We start from the raw sequence: 20,063 nt of genomic DNA on the forward strand, positions 1-20,063 counted from the left end.
AGTGCAAGAATCATACGATGACGAAGGCGAGCATACTTATTGTAGAAACTTTATGGACATCGATCGACCCCGAACTCGACCCGACCCGACGAAGATTTCATCCGTAGACTTTCTGTACAACGACGATCGGACCAAGCTGTATAGGTTCCTCGGCCACGGTATAAAAGATTCACAAACACTTATCAAAAAGGCTCAGCCTAATGGATGGACTTAAATCCGAACCCGGGCCAGCCTTACGAACCGAAAACTGAATCCGACTCGGGCACTTAATTTGCGCTGCCCACAAAACTATCCCTATTGGATCGGTCCGCACTTGAGGTCACCCTTTATCCACCCTCTTCTGCTTCTTCTTCTTCTCCCATCAATGTTGCAGGCCCCCTTCGCTGTTTCACTTTAGTTTACGGAGACGGTGGCAGCCTCTTTTGTAGCGCCTGAGGTGACGGTCAAAAGGAGCCAGCCAAAGGCTGGTTGGCAACATCAAGAAATGCTCCTCTCCGCCTCTGACCGGTTGCGAGACAAAAAGTACCACAGGGCTGCTGGTGAGAGAGCTCACGAGCCGGTTTCCATATAGATTATTTGCTCTGCCACTGTTGCCATGGCCGTGTGTGGTGCTTCTCATGATGCCACCATGTCTCTGCATTCAAGAGGGGTTCAAATGTTTTGATGTCTTTTAAGAAATGAAGCCCAACCATCCATTTAAATGTGATATGACATGACTTAATTGGTCAAATTATGTATAGAGATCCCTTCAAAATTAATTTTTTTAAATATTTATTCTTTTATCCTTCATATTTAATATATATACATAATTATTTAATATTATACTATTTTTATACTATATTATAATATTTTTGTAATACCAAAAAAACACTATAATATAGTAAAAAAAATACTATACACAATGTTTTCGTATTGCGATGCAATATTTTCTTGGTGTTGATGAAAATAAAAATATTGTGGTATAATATTTTTATGCTGTACTACAATGTTTTCTTAGTATTACCGAAAATACTATAACATAATATAAACATATTTATAAAATTATTGTAAAATAGCATTTTTGTACTACTTTATAGTATTTTATTGATATCGATGAAAACGTTGTAATAATGCAAAAATAATATTATATTTGGATTGATTCACCTGTGGATAACTCCATAGGAAAAAGGAGAAAAAAAAAGATATTTCAAGTATTATGAAAAGAAAATCCCCCTTCCAGATAAGTTTTTTTTGAAAATTCACCTTATATCTATTTCTATATATTATGAAAATATGCACATATAGACTATAATTGATGTTGCTTGTCCGACCAATGTTTTAGATTATATATATATATATATTTATTTAAACTCGAACTAATTAATGGTATATATGAAACAGTTCATCATTATGGGAAGATATCATAATGGTTGAGATGTAATGTGGCAATTCAATTGCAGGCAGGCACGGAAGGAACCTTTGCATGCGTCCTAAGGGTGGCTTTTGCTACGTTGGCCGTGTGAGCCATAAAGGAGGGAGTGACCACGAGCGTCTCATTCTGTGAGCGTGAGGGTTTAATGGGAAGGGCACGCTTTCAGGGAGGAGAGAGACGGTGGTGAGTGAGAGAGAGAGAGAGAGGGCGTTCGTGAACAACGGAGCGGTCCATTTGATTTCGACCGCTGACCCGCTTGTTCGTGGGACATGGCGATAACGAGCACGAGGTCGCTGCCGTTGTGTGGCCTCCCCCATGTCTCAAGCGCCCGGCAAAGAGCGGCCATCACCGCTTGGTCCCCTCTCGGTAACTGAACGCCATGGAAATAGTGCTCGGTGCCCCCCCACCCCCTCCCAAACGCATTTTATCGAACACCTAATGGCCATCAAAGATATAATGAACGAATGGAAGGTAATCTCCTATCATTTCACCCTTGAATTGTTCTACCTCAATCATTGGAGAGAGAGAGAGAGCTTCTTGGGTGGGATAAGTCTAATCGATATTGTTAAGTTTGCTACCTGCTAGGAATAGTTGGCGTCCATGGAGCTTCAAGCGTGTTGGTCAAACTAGGACGTGGATCGCTACTAACTAGGCATTAACTCGGGTTGCGATGTTGATGATTCCGGCCATGAGCCATCACGTCATGCAGTTAAAGCGGCTACCTACAAGGAGGAGAGAACACCGGAAAACCATATGTTGTATCAAAGATCTCGGAGGAAACAAATCAAACCTGATAGATCACTCTCACCGTGCTCCTTCCGGCGCTACATGCGTGCTTACAGTCTCGGACGGAGTGAGTTAATAGTAATGAATGGGGGACTCCAAACCTCCTGTTAAATTTGGGTCCACCGAGACCTTGAAATCTCTGCCACGGCGCAGCTCGCACAGTTCCCCGGGCCACCTGTCGCCGTAGGAGTGGCTGCAGGTGGCAGGCAAGGCGAGGGACCCGCCTCACAAAGCAGTCAAAGCCAACTGCGCGACAGGATGAGACCCGAGGAGGCGGAGCTGAGTACAGTCAAGCAAAGGCAGATGCCGAGCCTACGTTGGTCTCTTCGATCTCTCAGTCGCAGAGACATGGAGTCAAGGGAAGAAGATGATGCGGTGGCAGCAATAATACTCTCCCATCTCTGGACTAGGTTCTGAGCATTTAGCCTAATCCCACGGTCCTTTCCTTTTGTTGTGCTTTTACTGGGTAGAGGTAGAGGCAGAGGTAGAGGTCATTAAGCACCCCAAGCAAGCTCAAACTATTCGACAATGGGGAAAGCGGTGCTACAGAATGCTGCCGAGGGAGAGAGCCATGCGCATGGGTTAGTAGCAGCAGCAGGCAGCTTTTGCAGATTGTGATTCTTTTCGTTTGTTGTCTACCGGGGAATACTGTTCATCGAGTCTTTTATTGGGGGGGGGGTCTCCGGGAACACAGAGGCGCATCGATCGCACGTTGAGTCAATCACAGGTCGCGAATCCCGCGGCCTCTGATTCTTTCTTTTTCTTCACCTCATGTATTATGATTCGTGTATAGATGATGCATATGGACGGTGGTGATCTGGAAATAATGGGAACGAGGACAAAACTGACATTTCGAAATGTGGGTTTCGTATGCCCTAATCTAAAGGCGTTGTCGTAAGGATCGGGGTGACACGACTGCACGTGCAGTGCTCGGGCCGAGACGCGACGGCCACCGGCTACTCCCGGTCATCCCCTGCCCTCTTCCTTCCTCCCAAGTTCCCAGGCCAAACTTTTATGCCTCTCGAGACCTCTCTGTCTCTGTCTCTCTCTTGCTCTCTCTTTTTCTCCGCATAAAAGGAGAAGAAGGAGGGGGAGGGGGAGAGAGAGAGAGAGCAGAGCAGTCTGCAGAGTGTCTCCTCTTTTCAAAATCTCTTTTTTATGATATGTTAATCTTTAATCTCGTCTCTCTGTTCTGTGCCTCTTTATCTGCTTCGTGGTCATCGCAAGGTTGTGTTAGATCTCTCACTGTCACTCTCACTCTCGCTCGCCTCCCTCCCGTACCTCCCGCTCACAGATCTCTAACGTGATCTTTTGGACTCTAAAGGTGTCAAGTTGTTTTCTTTCTCTGTGTTTTGGAGTTCTTTGTTGGGGGAGGTTTAGTGTAGATCTCCCTCCCTCCCTCTTTTTTGCTCTCCCCTTTTATCTTCTGATCTGGGCCTTTGCTCGCGTATGATTTCGCCTTTTTAGTGACCTCTGGTGAAGGCAGCGTGTGTCTGAGAGGGAGAGAGAGAGAGAGAGAGAGAGAGAGAGCTTTAGCGGGGGAGGGAGAGAGGGGGATTTTGGGGGGTTCAAAGAAGGGGCGGAGCTCGATCATAAGTCCATTATGCTGGTTATGATGACGGATTGCTTCCTTTTGACCGGCGCCATTGAAGGCTCCCCCAGATTGCAGCGTCCAACGTCGCCTAGCGCAGAGCAAAAGCGAGCTCTCAACACCGATCCTGTCTTCTTCTCTTGTTTCGGCTTCTAGCCTCCTGCCACCTCTCTTTCCTCTCTTCTTCTTCTTCTTCTTCTCGCTTAGAAATCGAATCTTGGGATCTAAAGTTGGGTTCTTTGAGGCTCCGAACAATGCCGCAGTACCAGCAGCAGGCTTCATGGAGGCTGGAGGGCGGGGGGCAGATCATAGATCTGGAGACCGCTATCAAAGATGGGATCTTGGGCGGCGGCGGCGGGGGCCTCCCTGCAGGGAAAGATGGGACCTTGGGAGCCACCGCGGAGAAGCTCGACCTCAAGAAGATGATCGAGGAGCTCGACTCGGCGGCGCCCGAGGACGTGCCGTCGGTGTTCATCTGCCCCATCTCCCTCGAGCCTATGGTGGATCCCGTCACGCTCTGCACCGGCCAGACCTACGAGCGCGCCAACATCCTCAAGTGGTTTTCCTTGGGGCACCTCACCTGCCCAACCACCATGCAGGAGCTGTGGGACGACGCCGTCACCCCCAACCGAACCCTCCACCAGCTGATCAACGCCTGGTTCTCGCAGCGTTACCTCCTACTGAAGAAGAGATCCGAGGACGTCCAGGGCCGGGCCGCCGAGCTCGTCCAAAGCCTAAAGAAGGTCAAGGGGCAGGCCAGAGTCCAGGCCCTCAAGGATCTCCAGAAGATCGTCGTCGCCCACCCCTCCGTCAAGAAGACCGTCGCCGACTCCGGCGGCGTGTCACTCCTTTCTTCTCTCCTCGGCCCGTTCACCTCCCACGCCGTTGGCTCCGAGGTGATCGCCATTCTCGTCAATCTTTGCCTGGATTCAGATGCCAAGACCAGTTTGATGCAGCCGGCAAGGATCTCACTCGTGGTAGACATGCTGAATGAGGGGACGATCGATACCAAGATCAATTGCACGAGGTTCATCGAAATGCTGATGGAGGAGAAGAGTTTCCGGTGGGAGGTGGTGTCGAGCTTGAGCCTTTTGGTGGCATTGCTGAGATTGGTGAAGGACAAGCGACACCCAAATGGCATGGCGGCGGGTCTCAGCTTGCTCAAGGCTATATGCTCTCACGAGCAAGTCCGGAGCTTGATTGTGAGCGTCGGAGCGGTTCCGCAGCTCGTCGAGCTATTGCCCAACCTGAGTCCCGAGTGCTCGGAGCCGGCATGGCACATCTTGGATGATCTCTCGACGACACCCGAAGGCCTGTCGGCGCTGAAAGATTGTCCTCAGACCATTCCCAACGCAGTGAGGCTTCTGATGAGGGTGTCTGAAGCTTGTACTCAATATGCATTGTCGATTCTGTGGGCCGTCTGCAAGCTCGCTCCCGACGAATGCGCCTCTCTCGCCGTGGAGGCCGGTTTGGCTGCCAAACTGCTGCTTGTCATCCAGAGCGGCTGCAGTCCTGAGCTCAAGCAACGGGCCGCCGAGCTATTGAAGCTCTGCAGTCTTAATTACACGACGACCCTATTCATCTCAAAGTGCAAGCTAACGAGGACGATCCAATGACCGAAGACCATCGCTGCTTTTGCTTGGGTTGCTCTAACTGGCGAAGCTTGACTACGATCGTGGCGACCAAGAGGCTGTGTCTACTGAGAACAGGGAGGTATATGAGCTGTTGTCTCTTGTGTACAGCATCTATACTTGTAATTCTCATTCTTCATAAGTGAAGAAGCATCTAAAAGCGGATGATTGGCGGCGAAGAGCGTAGCTGGTGTGGATTTGGATCCACTGCTCGATGATGTAGAGGTTGTCGTCCTCAATAATCCGGTGAGGTTATTGTAGTGTTTCCCCCGTGATTAGTTTTCAGAATGTGGTCTGCAAGAGCTTGTAAATCTTCTTCCTGTAATTGTTGAAACCGCGAGAATTCATACTGCAAATTTGGTTTCACCGATCGAATCATTCGGTCTCATCCTCGTTTTGATTGTATTATCCCATAAATCAAGTGAAATTTCATCAGAATTTGTTTACGGTCAACTCTTTCTGTTGTTAGAATCTGAAACCCAGAATCTATTCCGCCGAACACATCAAAGCATGGAGTCTTGCTGTTGAAGTGACACATCTTGATGCAGGTGCTCCTACTTTTTTGCGCTGCCATGACCATTGACCGGTGCAGTCATCAAAACACCATTGTGCTCCCTGCCAACAGGACCTTCCCATTCCATCGACCTATCAAATCGAGAAGCCGTTCATGTGGACAGTGAGGAGACCTTCTACCGGGGTGTGCCACCATAAGAAAAAGGAGGACAAGACTGGAGATCGGGAGGCGTGGGGTGGCTCGATGATCGGTCATTCGACCACACACACGCAGGCTGCTGGGTGGACCTTCATCCCCGCAGGCCATTTCCAATCTTTTGAGTTGGATGGCTCTTTGGGCGTTCCGCAGCTCTGACCCATCTGACATGCCCAAAGCTCACAGTGATGCAGCACGGCATGAATGATGGCTCACTCGGTGCATTAATTCTTCTCTTTATCTGAGTCATTCCCGGATCGATTTACTTCTCTTTTAATCAGGTGAAGAAGAAGAAGAAGAAGAAGGAGGAGGGGATGGAGATAAGGATGATCCGGTAGATGATGGCGATGGTGAATCCCATTCAATTATGCGCCTGATGACACTGTCGTCCTCTGCTGTTTGCTTTGGCTGCATACGAGGCAGAGTCATAGGCTGTGAACTCCATGGGTCTGCTGCGGCCCCCATGGCGAATTGAGAGTGCAGAGTCTTTTCAGGACATGGGGGCCATGTGGCCACCTGTGGCTGTTCCCCCCCGCCAGCCAAGCCATCGGCCATGGCGGTAAGAAATTGGATACGAAGGAATGCCACTCAGGTGTGAGATGAAGAAGCCCCGACAGTCCATGACGAAGCAGGTGGGGGAACCCAACCCTTTCCAACGGGTTGCTTGTGGAACAATTCAGGCAGCTTCTCCGGTTCATCTTATCAGTGTCTTATATGGTTAACCTAACCCAGCTTTATATATTATGAATGAATATTTTAGATTTATTTTGTTAATCGTTCTGTCTATCAATCATATAAACAAGTTTAATGGGATCTCTTTTTTGATCGCCCTGCACAACCGATGAAGCAAGCTGGAAGCATGGGCCTATCACTGTACCGACGGCGGCCATAATTAGGCCATATATAGTATGAGTGGATCACCTGTGGCCATATATACCAATATCAAGCTGCCGATTGGAATAGAATAAATGTACACGAATCATATCGAAGATTGGTACGGCCGGGCCGGCCATAGCGAGGCCACGAGCTGTATCGAGATGCATGGATGTCGCATTTCATGATCTGATGGACCCGAAGTTGCTCGAGAGCCGCTCGATGTGCGACCACAGCAGACTTCCAAGGGAGCTTCCCAGGGAGGTCATGATTCTGCTTCTGTCTCCGTCAACCGACGACGACGTCGACAACGAAGGCGACAGTGTGGTGCTGCTACTTGTGCTGCGATTGCTTTTGGCGCAGCCCCATCCTCCCGCACGCACTACTAGAGTGACGCTCTCGCCCAGTTCCTCCCTCACCGCGTCCATGCTCTTCGGGTCCACATTGCCGCCGCCCGAAGCGTCCGTCACGTAGAACGTCCCCACCGCCCTCTCCCCTCGCGTCGCGCACTCTGCCATCGCCAGTGACAGCCCGTTCTCCCTGAGCACCCTGGTGATGTCCGACAGCAGGCCCCGCCGGTCCCTTGTGCTTATGTCCAGCCTCAATCCCTGCAGTCAAAGCGTCGGCATCCGTCAATTCCTCGGAACAGAAACGTTTGCGTTAGCATCAAGAGAACCCAGCTCACATGACAGGCTCTACGCTCCACGGCGGCCACCAAGCACCGGCTGACCTTTTGCCTCTCGCTCTCCGTATCCAGAGTGCACCCGTCCATGCGCCGGACGTAGTATTCCTGAATCAAGCGACACCATCAGGACCAGATCGAGCGACAAGGCGGCGACGTGCGGATGATGATGGAGTTCCACCTGCACGGCGAGCGGTCCGCGTGACCCGACGGCGGCGTGGTACACCACGTACTTCATGTCGGTCAGCGTGCACACCGTGTCGAAGAGGAGTTTGGGGCGGTCCCTGCTCTGTATGGTGACCACCGTGTACCCTCTCTCCTTCCAGCTGTCGATGGATGCCCGTGTCCTCATCACCGTTGATGACGACGACGACGGAGACCACAAGAAAAGTACGTTGTCCCTCCTCGCTTCGAGGTTGGCGTCGGCGAACTGGTCGCCATTCGCAGGAGGCGGCGGCGGCCCGGTCTCGTAATCCCCCTCCTCGTACATCAGCTGGTGGAGACGCCTCTCCATGTGCACGCGGCCGGGCATCGGTCCCGAGACCTTCACCCGCCGTCGCTCGCCGGGCTCATGGTGGGCCCCGACCACACTATCGACCTGCTGTTCGACGTGAGCCAGCCGGTCAGCGTCGGCGATGGGCCTGCGAGTGGGCTCGTCGATCACATAGAGAATGACAGCGGCGCAAGAATTATGGGTCCACGCCTGGGCGCAGGCCACGTGGCAATGGAGCTCGGCGAGGACGGCGGCGATTTCGGAGAGGAGGCCGGGCCGGTCCGTGGCCGTGATCTCGACGGCAGCGTGCTCCGATGCCAGCTGGCCGGGACCCACCAACTTCCCGAGGCAGGTCGTCACTTCGTCCGCGCTCCGAGCCCCCTCCTGCCCGCTCACCAGCGACTGATCTCACCACAACAGAAACGGATATCATCAAATCAACCCGAAGAAGAAGAAGAAGAGACGGCGGCTGAGTTCGTTTTCGTTACCTGCTGGATATAGCGGATGAGGTCGGGATCCGTTAGCTTGTTACCGAGCCGGTCCCCTACGTGAAACACTGTCATACGCACAACGTGTGCTTAGATCTCTTAAACCGGAAATGGAAATGGGGGGAAGCAAGAAACAGACCATCCATGAGCCAGCCGCCGTCGGACGAAATGTAGGACTTGGAGATGACGAGGTCGAGGTCGGTGAGGAGCTGGACCATCTCTAAAAGGATCCCGTTCCTGTTGGCGCTGTCCACCTGCGACGCAAAGCAGCCATCGTCGATAAGCTAAACAAGCAGGCTCCCGAGGACGCATTCGCTCTGGCAAAGCCCACCCCTCCTTTCCTTTTGTGCACGGACGAGGAGCGGTGACGCGGTCACCGATGCTACTCTATAGCTCCTGTCGTCTCTCTTCACTGCGCACCGCAGCGGCCGCGGTTTTGGCGTCCACCACCGGAAAAGGTCACGTTATTTATACCATCGCATTTACTGCAATTTTCTCTGCCTTCTCCTTTTCCTACTTGAAACCGTGGGTGGGAGGGGAGAAAGAGATAGAAAGGAGAGGTGAGACCTTGACGAGTGTGCAGTCCTCGCATGTCTCGTTGTCGATGCAAACCCTGCCACCGACAAGGACGACCACCATAACTTCAGTTCAGCATTCACAAGACGATCAACTGAAGAATAACAAACAGACGAGTAGGAGTGATACCGAGGGTTGATCCTCTCGACGAGGAAATCGAAGTCAGGGTCGAAGTACGGCCCGCTCCCTCTGCCTTCCATCGCTCGCTCGCTCGCAAGGCGGAAGGATCAGGACTGATTGCAACCACGTATCTTGCCGGATCACCTGAAGCAAGGGGTGAAGCGAGGATCGATTCGCATTCAATCTGATGCCGAGAATCCAAGGAAAAGATTACGAGAGGCGGAGCCGTGTGATGTACCTATCCTTCAAATTGCCGTCGGTGGAGCGGTGTAAAGAGAAGGTAAGATAAGGGAAAAGGAAAGAGGAGGATGAACTCGGGGACAAACCCCTACTCTTACTTCGTTTGGGGAGTCCGATCGGTGATGGCATTCATGGCAGCCTTGCATGTGTTCATCCACACACGTAGATGGATGGACAGGCGGTGGAGCGTAAGAGGAGGAACGCAGAGGAGAGGGAGGGAGGGATGTCGAGAGAAGGTTGGGAAACAGAGGCATGCTGAGAAGGTGGGACTCCAGCGACATGTGCCACGTCTGCAGGCCTCGAGCGTCACGTGTCGAGTCGTCGCCGCGAGATGAATCCCGCCGCTCGCTCACTCGCGACGCCCTCGGACACGTGCGATTTGACGAGGCAACTCTCCACGCCACCTTCATGCGGTAACAAAGACTCCACCTTCAGGCGTAACATTGCCTCAATCCTTACCGTCCCCAAATACAAAAAGCCAACTATTGTATTTATTAATCTCTCACTCTAAAAATATTTTTTTTCTCTCTAATCATTCTCCATATTTTCATAAAATATTTTATTTAGAAATTATTAAATCTACCATCTACCTATGGGCTCCACCAATTAATGTCCAATAACTACTCACATACCAGTGGGTACGACGCTCTACTGTTACAACGGGGGGCCCGGCCCGGTGGGGCCCAGGACATGTGAGGCCAGCGAGTCACAGGAAGGAAACGTCGGGTGGGACGTACGCATTTATAGACTAAAAATGACCGACGGGTCTGACTTGTACCTCGTGATTTGTGACGGAGATGACTCCAATTGGACCCACCCGGAACCTGTGACGTGGTTTCTTAATGGAAAGATCGGCTGACCCAATTAAAATAATGAGGACACGATGGAACACACACAGTCGAAGGCGACGGATAGCCTATCAGAGCTTTACAGCTACGACGAACCGAGTCGTCTTCCCCGAGTAGACGGAAAAGATGGCGAAGATACCACCGTGGAACGGTCTTCCTTTTCCCGTGTCATCGTAAGCATATCCTCTCCCCATTCAGATATTTCAGGCCTTTAACCGCTGCCCAAAAGAAGGAAAACACAACAATAAGAAACCCTAAAGCCCCAATTCCCCATCCATTCGCAGGAGAGGCAAACCCCCCTCACCCCCTCCTCATGGCGCTCCAATTCGCCTCCGTTCTCGATTTCTCAAGGCGACGCCGGCGTTGGCTCCTCCTCGCCGCAGCCGTCGGCGTCTCCGGCTACGGCGCCTACCGGTTTTACCACCTTCCCTCCGTCTCCCGCAAGCGGAAGCAGATCGCGAAGCTCGTCGGCGCATTCGTCTCCTCGTCCGACTCCGTATCCTCCGCCGCCGAGGTACTCGGGCTCGTCTCTTCCGACCTGAATCGGTTTCTCCGATCGGATGCCGATGAGATTCCCGCCAGCCTCAGACAATTGGCCAAGATCGCCCTGTCGGAAGAGTTCTCCGGGTCGGTCTCTAGGGTTTCGGAAGCTGTCGCGGTCGGTATGGTTCGAGGGTTCAGTTCCGCCTCGAACCACGGAGAAAAGAACGAGTCGGCGTTGAGTAGCTTCTCCGACCGCTTCTTTGAGAAGCTCTTCTCCCCCGCGGGTTCTGGATTCGCTTCCGTGGTGGTCGGCAGCTTCGCGAGGAACTTGGTGATAGGCTTCTATTCCAAAGGAGAGGCTGGTGGTGATGAATCGGTTGATCGGGCGGACAAGGCAGCCGTCCCAGAGTGGTTCCGTTTGCTTTCCTGTGATGATTCTAGGAAGCTCATTGCGGATTTCATTCAGCGATTCGTGAGCACTGCTGTCACAGTCTACCTTGAGAAGACGATGACGATAAATGCCTACGATCAGATCTTCTCCGGCTTTACGAACCCCAAGCACGAGGCGAAGGTGAAGGACATCTTGGTTTCGGTTTGCAATGGGGCTGTTGAAACCCTGGTCAGTACTTCCCATCGAGTGATGACCAATCGAGGCCTATCGACCCCCTCGGTGGACAGAGCAGGTGGTGTTGCACAGGAAGGGGAATGGGATAAAAATTATCGTGACAAAACCAGTTCCTTGGATGAGAATGAAGCTAACAGCAGTGCTGGCTGGGTCGACCGAGTCTCTTCGACATTAGCAGTTCCCAGTAACAGGAGGCTGGTTCTCGATGTCACAGGCAGAGTGACATTTGAGACTGTGAGGTCTTTTCTTGATTTCCTATCATGGAAATTGTGTGATTCTGCCAGGAGAGGTGTTAAGGTTGCTCGCGAGGAAGTGGTGGAAAGGGCTGTTGAGGTTGTGAGGTATGTCAGTGGCAAATCAATGGCCTTATTCACTATATGTCTCACCTTGTGCTTGCAGTTATGTGTTGGAACAAGACTCTTGACACCGGTTTAAGTTTCTTGTGATTGTAACATCATTTTAGCCTATGTAACTGAAGCATGTAAGGATCACTGCTCTAATAATGCTTGCAAACAGAACATGTTTCTATAAAAAAAAATGATATTGATATGGTTTTTTTCGCTGCAGTTCATGACATTTCTCTTACCAAAATTGTTGGTCATTATATCAAAGAGTTTCTTTGTTGGTATTCTGCATTAGATCATAATAGCTTGAAAGATTTTCACCTCCTAATATAGTTATACGGTGTACCAACAGAAGGAAAACTTTCTCCTGTTTTACTCCATAAATATATAGTTGTTATTTATTGTGCTTGCTGGGAGTTTGCATTGGAACTGTTTGCATTCTTAAGAACAATTGATACAAAAGTGATGGTAAGGTATTCAACAAAATCTAATTTTGTATCCTTTTTCTATTATATTTTTGTGGATTTCTAGGTTTGCTGCATTATATAAGAACCTTATTTTCTTTTGGTAAGCCATATTTTTCTCCTCTGTTCTTACAGTATTTCAACTTTCCATGAGGAAGCAGCAACTTCCCAGTTAGCTTGGTTCTGTTGTTGATTTAAACTTTAGGTATATGTGTTTCTGTTTGATTTATTTGGATATGCATATATCTGTAATTTTGCCAGTGGCATTTAACATGAATGGGCCAGTCCGCACCCCGTTTCGATAAATCATATCAAACATATGTCCGGTAACTTGGCTTTTTAACAAGGCTGGGATAGCCCATATCCTCTTCTGAAAAATCATATCAAACAACCGATTCTGCAAACTTATATTCTAAGCATTTGCATAAAGTAATAGAGTCTGAACAATTTTTGTTGCTCAATAATCTCCTCTCTTAACTTTTATTTTTATAAATTTGAAATTATAAGAGTTTTATTTGTCTATATGTTGCAACATGTTTGAATTATTTCTTTGTAATTAGCAGGATGTTCTCTTTTCTATTGGTTTGTGCTATGGCAATGCTTAACTAAGGAGAGTAATGTGCAAATTGATTCTGTCATATCAGCTGCCTGCTTGGTTTACTTCCATTAGATACTCTATCTGCAAGAAGTGGTGATCTGTATGGGGGAATCATTAAGAAGTGTGACCAGTATGATGGTGTCATTTTTCTCTTCTTTTGCTTTATGTATTTTGCATTATGCTGCCATGTGCTCTTTTTTCATTATTTTTTCTTTTGGACCAATTCTCAATAGTTTTGGTTGTTTTTTCTTGATTGTCAACAGTGTTTTTTTGGGGTCAATTCTTTCTAGTTTTGGTTGGTTTTTCTTGATCGACAACAGTGTTTTTTGTGGGGTCAATTCTTTCTAGTTTTGGTTGGTTTTTCTTGACTGTCAACGGCGTGTCATAATTTCTCAGAAGGAACTATCTTGAATATAAACAGTTAAAAGTGTTCATATCTTCACTTTGATAATGAACTGCAAGTCCATTAAACTCATGTTAGCTCAGATGCTTTTGGTATCCATTTTTAGTAGAAATACACTCATCTCTGTGTTATAACTCATGGGTGCCCCGGATCATAGAAAATCCTGCCACAATGCTGAAGAAAAGATATGTGTTGGTAAAGCATGGTTATTTTTCGATGTAGCGTGCCATTCTTTTTGGTCGGCTGTCATGTGCCACTTACTATTAGTTTAACGATGCTTGCAACATATTTTCGGCTCGTATATACGATATCAAGTTCTTTTTCTGATCGGTCTCATTGTTCTTGGAACTCTCTTATGTTCCGCTTAAGAGAGTGATTGATTATTCAAGAGTCGTGTAAAAGTATCAGAGGTCAGTGATGGCAGGTTATAATTATGTTGAATTGATTTTGATGATTTATACACAGAGAAGCACATTACTCTCAGAAACCTTTGAGAACAATGAAGTAGACTACTGTAAAGAGAAGGATGCCTTTGCTATGAGGAAGTCTTTGAGTTTTGGTGTGATTCAGCAAGGAGAATGCCACATTCTTCTCTCAATCAGTCCCACTCCTCTTTAGGAGATTGAAGATTCTGAAGCTAGTGATTTGAAGTTTGTAGGCTTCTTTCTCTGTACAACCTCCTCTTTCCAAGGGAAGAACAAATCCTTTGCAGGCCAGCTCCTAAACTCATGGTAGAAGGGACTGAGAGATGACTTGCAAGTGACAAGAATGGACTCCACTCCTAAACTCATTCACATTCAGGTTTCTCATCATTATGTTTATTTGGCGTGATCCAAATCATTGTTACATAAGTAAAGCACAATCACTTCTAAACACACAAGAGGATGGAGGAGAAAGTTCATGTCTTCTTGTCATCTGTGGAAGCAGTGTGGAATATAAAATAGAGAGGTGAGGCTGCCTGTTCACAGTAGCAGAAACACAATTTAGGGAGACGACCAAAGGCAGCAGCCAAATCAGTTCAACAGACAAAAAACAAAAGAAGACAAACCGTGAAGCATTCTTCTCAAAGTTCAGATATCTGTAGGGAGAAAATGTATGTTTTGCCTTTTCATCTGTAAGCAAAGAGATGCAGTCCATGGCCTCCCAAGTGCGGGTTATATTTCCTAAGTGGCAGTGGGAGCGGCAGCGATGGAAGAAAAGGTGTAACATGGGATTCCACTGTGGTGGGAGCTAATCAGATTCGACTTTGTGCAGCCACAAGGTTGAAAAATTCTCTGAGGATCTTGCTGTCCTCTACAGGAAATCCTGCCGCTTCCAAATTGTTGGAATCAACAAATAGATTCCTGAAGATATCTTTCTCGAACTTTACACTGGTGAGCAGTATCGAGGATGCAAATGATGTATAATGAGAACCATTATTCCGAGGCATGGCAGAAAAGTCATGGTTGAAGTACTCGGCAAATCTAAAGGTTGGATTCTCCGAGTACTTCATCAGGATTGCTTCTGATTCCCTCTCTTTGTTTTGGCACTCAGATTTAATGATGCTGAAGATTCAGTAACAGGTAGCCGCATAACAAACACCGGGCAGTTTAAGCTCAAACTGAAGTCTTCCAGAGCTGTTTGTGGAGACTGGATGATATCATACACAAACAAAACAACAGATGAACAACACCAACTACAGAGCTAAGACTTATGGTTCCAAGTTCTTGCTTAGCAAAACCACCACTGGTTACCAACAAGCATCTCTCTCATTGTCTTTCTGATGTCTTCTTCTTCTTGCACTTAATTCGGAAGGTCACAACAAGCATCTCTCACAACGTCGAGCCGAGGAGGCCACTGCACAGGCTGCCAGTGCTATCATTAGTCTTGGAGTTCTCTGCGCTGGGGCTGCTTCCAGTGCTGTTAGACAGGGAACCGAACGAAGTTTTATGTAGGACGCCGGTCGGTGAAGATTCCAACCTTGAGTCCCAGCCTTCGGTCAAGAGGTTCAGAGATGATGATGAGCGGTTCTTGCTTTGGTCCTTGGGGGTGCTCTTGGTGCTGGTCAGAACCTCCCCTAGTGGCCCAGCCATGGAAGCCTCCCAGGGGATCGGTCTCCAATTAGCTTGTCGTGATGGCATATGGATGGCATCATATTCCCTCGATAACTTTGGCCGTGAAAGCGCCGGTTTGTCATGATTACATGAGGAAGATGAGAAATCAGAGTAAGCCATTGGGATGGAGATAGAGAGTTGGGTTCTATCGGATTGTGTTTTGTCTACCTCAGGCCAGGTGATAGTTGAACGAACGGATTGGGTTTTGGGCCAGTCGTCGATGAAGTGTCGAAAGGGATGGGATTGGATCTGCTGTTCATCGAGCTTTGGGGTGGCCATGAAATCGACGTTATCGGAGAATGAGATGCTTGGAGGGTTCAAAAGTGAATCAGGTGAAACGAGACCAAATTCTGTTCGAGATGATGTCTCCTCAAAGGGATTGTGTTGATCTGAGACCGGAGGAAGTATGTCACTATCGGGCTTCTGGTTTACAGGACTTGCCGCGGACAGGCTTTTTGAATTCAGCGAACAAACATTATGATCTCCTTTGCTCATCAGCAGCCTGCAGAATTACACATATCAGGGCTCCATTGATAAAAAAAAAAAAAAAAGGAAGAGTCAGGACATCTTTACCAAAATAACTTCAGAACCTTACATGTTGACAAATTATGAGATGGCAAGATCCAGAAATAAATATCACAGCATGCTGCTTTACATAAAGCACAAAGGCATTGAAGTCATGGAAATTGTGAACTTATGAAAGAAGCGAACATAACGAATGCTGCTTTACATAAAGCACAAAGGCATTGAAGTCATGACTTATGCAAGAAGAGAACATAACGAAGACTTGATCCAATTTTTGGCATTTGCAGGTAAATTTCAGAACTACCTAGGACATCTTTTTATCAGAGTCTACGGAATCCAGCATTCGTTTTTCATGTTTAAAGATTGCATGTTTTCATAACATTCTTTTTATCACGATCAAGTCATTCAGAAGTTTGCATTACATTGTTCAGTATTAACGAGTTTTCAACTCAACTGTATCTATCGTCAAAGATTAGATTCAAAAGTACCTCTCATTTTAGACAATATGTACTATGCACATGCTTATTCACAAATTCCAGATGAAATTGTTCACATATAGCAGTTTTTCTACGATTAGCATTATTATACTCATTAACCCGTTAACTCCATCGTCGATCACATCATGTCTAATTTATTCATTGAAAGTGTTAAGTCAGTCTAATTTATTCATTGAAAGAGAAAGTAAATCTAACCATCAGCTGCATCCTACCCATTGAACTGCAGAGGGCAAGGATCAGTGATATTTGACTGCAAGCTTTTACTCTGCTGCAGTGAGATGGTGAGGGTATTAGTTGAAGCTCCACCAAGAACAGCTGAAGCTGATTGGGAAGATGCAGTGGTGGGCATCGCCTTTGCGGCAATGCCAGTCTGGTTTTCCACATGCTTTCTTGAACGATGGCGGCCGCGGTTCATGTGTCGCTCACAGTATTTCTGGTCAGCAACCGTGTCCCTCGAACACCGCCATTTCTTGCCATCAGTCCGACGGCACCTACCAGGCTCCGGATCAGCATTTCCAGAATAACCTAGATGGAATGGTTCCCATCCTACTGCAACAACAAAGGAAAGAAATGCCATGAAAAATCAACAGCAACATAGCAAAATTACTGAAGTGCACACAACAGTGTCTGGTTGTTCACCTTTGCTTTCTGCATAAAAACAAACCTTCCATCAAGATCACCAGATTTACCATGGCAAAGTAAAAGGAAAAGGAAAAGCAAAGCAGAAAAGAACTTCTCAATGTGCATTAACGCTTGCAAAGTTCATGTCTTGATGTGTATTAGGATGAGGAATCCAAAGAACTGCTTCAAAGATTGTGCATATCTACAACGACAGCAACTTTCACCTTATTTTCTACCGAATAAAGATGTCAGAAAGCTAATGACGGTCTTTAATGCCGAAAAGATGATCTTACATGAGAAGATGCAAAGCATAATTACAGTCAGAAGGAAGCATACATGCATCGAGTTAATGGAACGATGGCAATAAAATCTATTGTGGATGCTCATGTACTTTGTTTCTTTCCCAGAAAGTGAAGGGTCCAACAAGCACCTGAACCGAAAGATCCAGCTGACAAGGGAGGGAATCCGGAAGCACCGAGGCTTCTCCTGATGGGAATGAGCAGAGTGGCCGGTATGGGCACATTGGCAACCAGGTACTTGTAGATCAAAGCCTGGTGTTCCAGCTCCAGCCACTGAGATGGAGTGAAGGGCCCCCTCAATCTCGCCAGAACACCTTGCATGCTCGCATTAGAGCTTCCAGGAGACGAGCCTGAAACAGGAAAGACAAAGGTGACGAATAAATCTGAAGAAAGGACGAGCCGACCATAACAGATGAGACGAACGGAGAAGGATTAGGAGGAGCACATGAACAAGCTCTTGAGAATAGATTCACAGAACCATTTAAAGAAGAACAGACAAGTTGCATAGATATCAGAAAAATGTCATCTTTTCCCTCTTTTTTGCTATCATACTTTCGTTGAGAGAGATATCAAGGGGTGATAAAGGTAGGGGGAAAGGGATCAGCAGCGAATAACAGGGAATGAAGGCTGCTTTCTTCGATGAGAAGAAAGAAAGAGCCATCGCTTCCAAAACGGCATCTTGGATGACAAGACCCAACCAGCACGCAGAAAGAAGCAAGAAGCCAACTTTTTCCTCGACAAGACTGAAACCCCTTGTGAAGAGAGACGGATACCGACCGCTCTGAATCAAACAACCAACAGATACAAGAAGCTTAATAGTTCCATCAATCTCTCTTCAGCAGCCTGCATTTGTTGCGGGTTACCTGCATTCCCAATATAACATTGTGTCGTAGAAGGCGGTGACGCTGAGGAGAAGCTGAGCATCTGCTCTCCATCAGGAAAGAGGGGATGGGAGTTGGATCTGAGGAGGAAAGGAGCTGCCTTTGTGGGTGCTGTTACCAACTCCTCAGGTCTGGCCATCTTCAGGGACCTCCAGTCGCAGTCCTCAGGTTCAGCAGCAGGCCTATCATGCTTTTGCAAGATGGATCCACGGAGGCCTCCTTGCCTGCCGAGTTCAGTGTCTGAGGGGGCCAAAGAGGTGGTGGAGGAGGAGGAGAAGAGGCTACCACCACCTTCGGAAGACGCGCCCACTAGAGCATCCATGCCCAGCACCCCACCGAAGTCCATCTCCTCCACCACTGGCTGAGCCCACTTTTATGTGACCAGAGAAGACATGGAAGGGGAGTTGGGTTCATGAGAGGTGAGGGTGAGGGTGAGGGTGAGGGAGGAAGAGGAGAAGAATGGGAGTAGAAAGGCAAGCATTTTTGAGGTGGGAGCTTGAAAAAGGAAGAGTGATGTTTTTATGGTTTGGTGTGGAGCTCAGAAAACCAGGCTGGTTTTCTTTTCTGGAGGGGTGGTGAGAGTATGAGCTTTTGGGGGAAGAGGAGAGGAGAGAGAGATGTACACTACCAAATGCACAGTGTTTTGGACATGCAAAAGAATGAGTGATGTACTAAGGATCAATCTGTAATATCTTGGATAGGAATGTATGATTATTCTGAACAATAACCAAGTAATAGTTTTTAAAAAAAAAAATAAATGGTAATAAAAAAATTTATTAAGTAAGACTTTGAATCCTAATTTTTGATAAGTAGGTTTGGTCTACTATCACTAGACCTTAATTATAATAATTTTAAGTGTTTTAGTGATATGAAAATCTATAATATATATATATATATATATATATATATATATATGATTTTGCAATATCTCACTTGTTGTTACAACCAAGTTTAGGATGTGGCTGTAGCTGAACAAAAATGTGTTGCCATGTGATTTCCATATATAAATAAATAAATAAAATATATATAGCATATCACAACACTACAAAATTGTAATATCACCCCCAAAATACCAAGCTTCCATATATGTCATCATCCTTATCCATTCAATGCATGATAAAATTAGGTTTCTTTAAATTAAAAAGCTATACAATATAACATATCTAAAGTATGCCTGATATTACAATGAGGTTTAAAAGATAAAATAAATTACACTTTCATCTAACAATTATCTTTTGGCAGCCAATAAGACTTATTAGCAATGACATGTATGCAATCTTATATATATATATATATATATATATATATATATATATATATATATATATATATATATATATATATATATATATATATATATACCGCGTGGGAGGGCTCAGGGCATGGCTTAGTACCTTTCGTTGGCTAGGTTGGCTGTCGTGCTGGGACCGGTGGTTCAGTCGTCGGTTGATTGGGAGCTTCTATTGGTCGAGCAACATAACTCAATGACTGGGTTGGCGGAGCTACATTATTTGGGCACTAGATTGACCGAGTTACACTACTTGGGGGCAAGACTGACCGAGACATGACTCGGACATTAGACTGGCCGTGAGGCGTGGCTTGGGCATCAAAATGGTCGAGCAGCATCACTGAGGCCCATGTTTGGTCGAGCGACTTCTAGAATCTTGACAGAACCGAGAAGCGACTTGTTGCACATGACTGACTCGAGCAGCGACTAGTTGTACATGACTGAACCGAGCTACGCTGGTCGAGCACTGGCATGGCCGAGCAACATCACTCGAG

General features: G+C 47.2%; 4 protein-coding genes across 4 annotated transcripts; 2 read left to right on the plus strand and 2 right to left on the minus strand.

Moving 5' to 3' along the window:
* The first annotated feature begins 3,228 nt into the window (after window positions 1-3,228).
* Window positions 3,229-5,785, plus strand: LOC103993823 (U-box domain-containing protein 30). Its single transcript, XM_009414019.3, has one exon. It carries the CDS (start codon window positions 4,043-4,045, stop codon window positions 5,402-5,404), a length of 1,362 nt encoding a protein of 453 aa, XP_009412294.2. The 5' UTR covers window positions 3,229-4,042; the 3' UTR covers window positions 5,405-5,785.
* Window positions 5,786-6,918: 1,133 nt separating this feature from the next.
* On the minus strand, window positions 6,919-9,778 carry LOC135618367 (ACT domain-containing protein ACR1-like). The gene is made up of 8 exons (XM_065119247.1): window positions 9,599-9,778; window positions 9,370-9,504; window positions 9,232-9,277; window positions 8,804-8,918; window positions 8,665-8,732; window positions 7,865-8,578; window positions 7,687-7,791; window positions 6,919-7,609 (listed from the first exon to the last, which is right to left on the minus strand). Exons 2-8 carry the CDS (start codon window positions 9,438-9,440, stop codon window positions 7,184-7,186), a joined length of 1,545 nt encoding a protein of 514 aa, XP_064975319.1. The 5' UTR covers window positions 9,441-9,504; window positions 9,599-9,778; the 3' UTR covers window positions 6,919-7,183.
* An 840-nt stretch (window positions 9,779-10,618) lies between these two features.
* Window positions 10,619-12,127, plus strand: LOC135618720 (protein PHLOEM PROTEIN 2-LIKE A10-like). Its single transcript, XM_065119878.1, has one exon. It carries the CDS (start codon window positions 10,762-10,764, stop codon window positions 11,989-11,991), a length of 1,230 nt encoding a protein of 409 aa, XP_064975950.1. The 5' UTR covers window positions 10,619-10,761; the 3' UTR covers window positions 11,992-12,127.
* Window positions 12,128-14,936: 2,809 nt separating this feature from the next.
* Window positions 14,937-18,891, minus strand: LOC135581863 (growth-regulating factor 6-like). Its single transcript, XM_065119877.1, has 4 exons — window positions 18,264-18,891; window positions 17,532-17,750; window positions 16,693-17,029; window positions 14,937-15,960 (listed from the first exon to the last, which is right to left on the minus strand). Exons 1-4 carry the CDS (start codon window positions 18,625-18,627, stop codon window positions 15,177-15,179), a joined length of 1,704 nt encoding a protein of 567 aa, XP_064975949.1. The 5' UTR covers window positions 18,628-18,891; the 3' UTR covers window positions 14,937-15,176.
* Between the last annotated feature and the right edge of the window lie 1,172 nt (window positions 18,892-20,063).

This window comes from Musa acuminata, chromosome BXJ2-8 (assembly GCF_036884655.1).
Source record: "Musa acuminata AAA Group cultivar baxijiao chromosome BXJ2-8, Cavendish_Baxijiao_AAA, whole genome shotgun sequence".
Lineage (NCBI taxonomy): Eukaryota > Viridiplantae > Streptophyta > Magnoliopsida > Zingiberales > Musaceae > Musa > Musa acuminata.

Coding starts and splice junctions, on each gene's coding strand:
- LOC103993823 (XM_009414019.3), top strand. CDS start 4,043: ATGCCGCAGTACCAGCAGCAGGCTTCATGGAGGCTGGAGGGCGGGGGG.
- LOC135618367 (XM_065119247.1), bottom strand. CDS start 9,440: ATGGAAGGCAGAGGGAGCGGGCCGTACTTCGACCCTGACTTCGATTTC. Junction 8,579..8,664: donor TCATCCGCTATATCCAGCAG/GTAACGAAAACG, acceptor TGGTGAGATCAG/TCGCTGGTGAGCGGGCAGGA. Junction 7,792..7,864: donor GCGGACCGCTCGCCGTGCAG/GTGGAACTCCAT, acceptor CGCTTGATTCAG/GAATACTACGTCCGGCGCAT.
- LOC135618720 (XM_065119878.1), top strand. CDS start 10,762: ATGGCGCTCCAATTCGCCTCCGTTCTCGATTTCTCAAGGCGACGCCGG.
- LOC135581863 (XM_065119877.1), bottom strand. CDS start 18,627: ATGGACTTCGGTGGGGTGCTGGGCATGGATGCTCTAGTGGGCGCGTCT. Junction 17,751..18,263: donor ATGTTATATTGGGAATGCAG/GTAACCCGCAAC, acceptor TTCCTGTTTCAG/GCTCGTCTCCTGGAAGCTCT. Junction 15,961..16,692: donor TGCCCTCTGCAGTTCAATGG/GTAGGATGCAGC, acceptor GTAATTCTGCAG/GCTGCTGATGAGCAAAGGAG.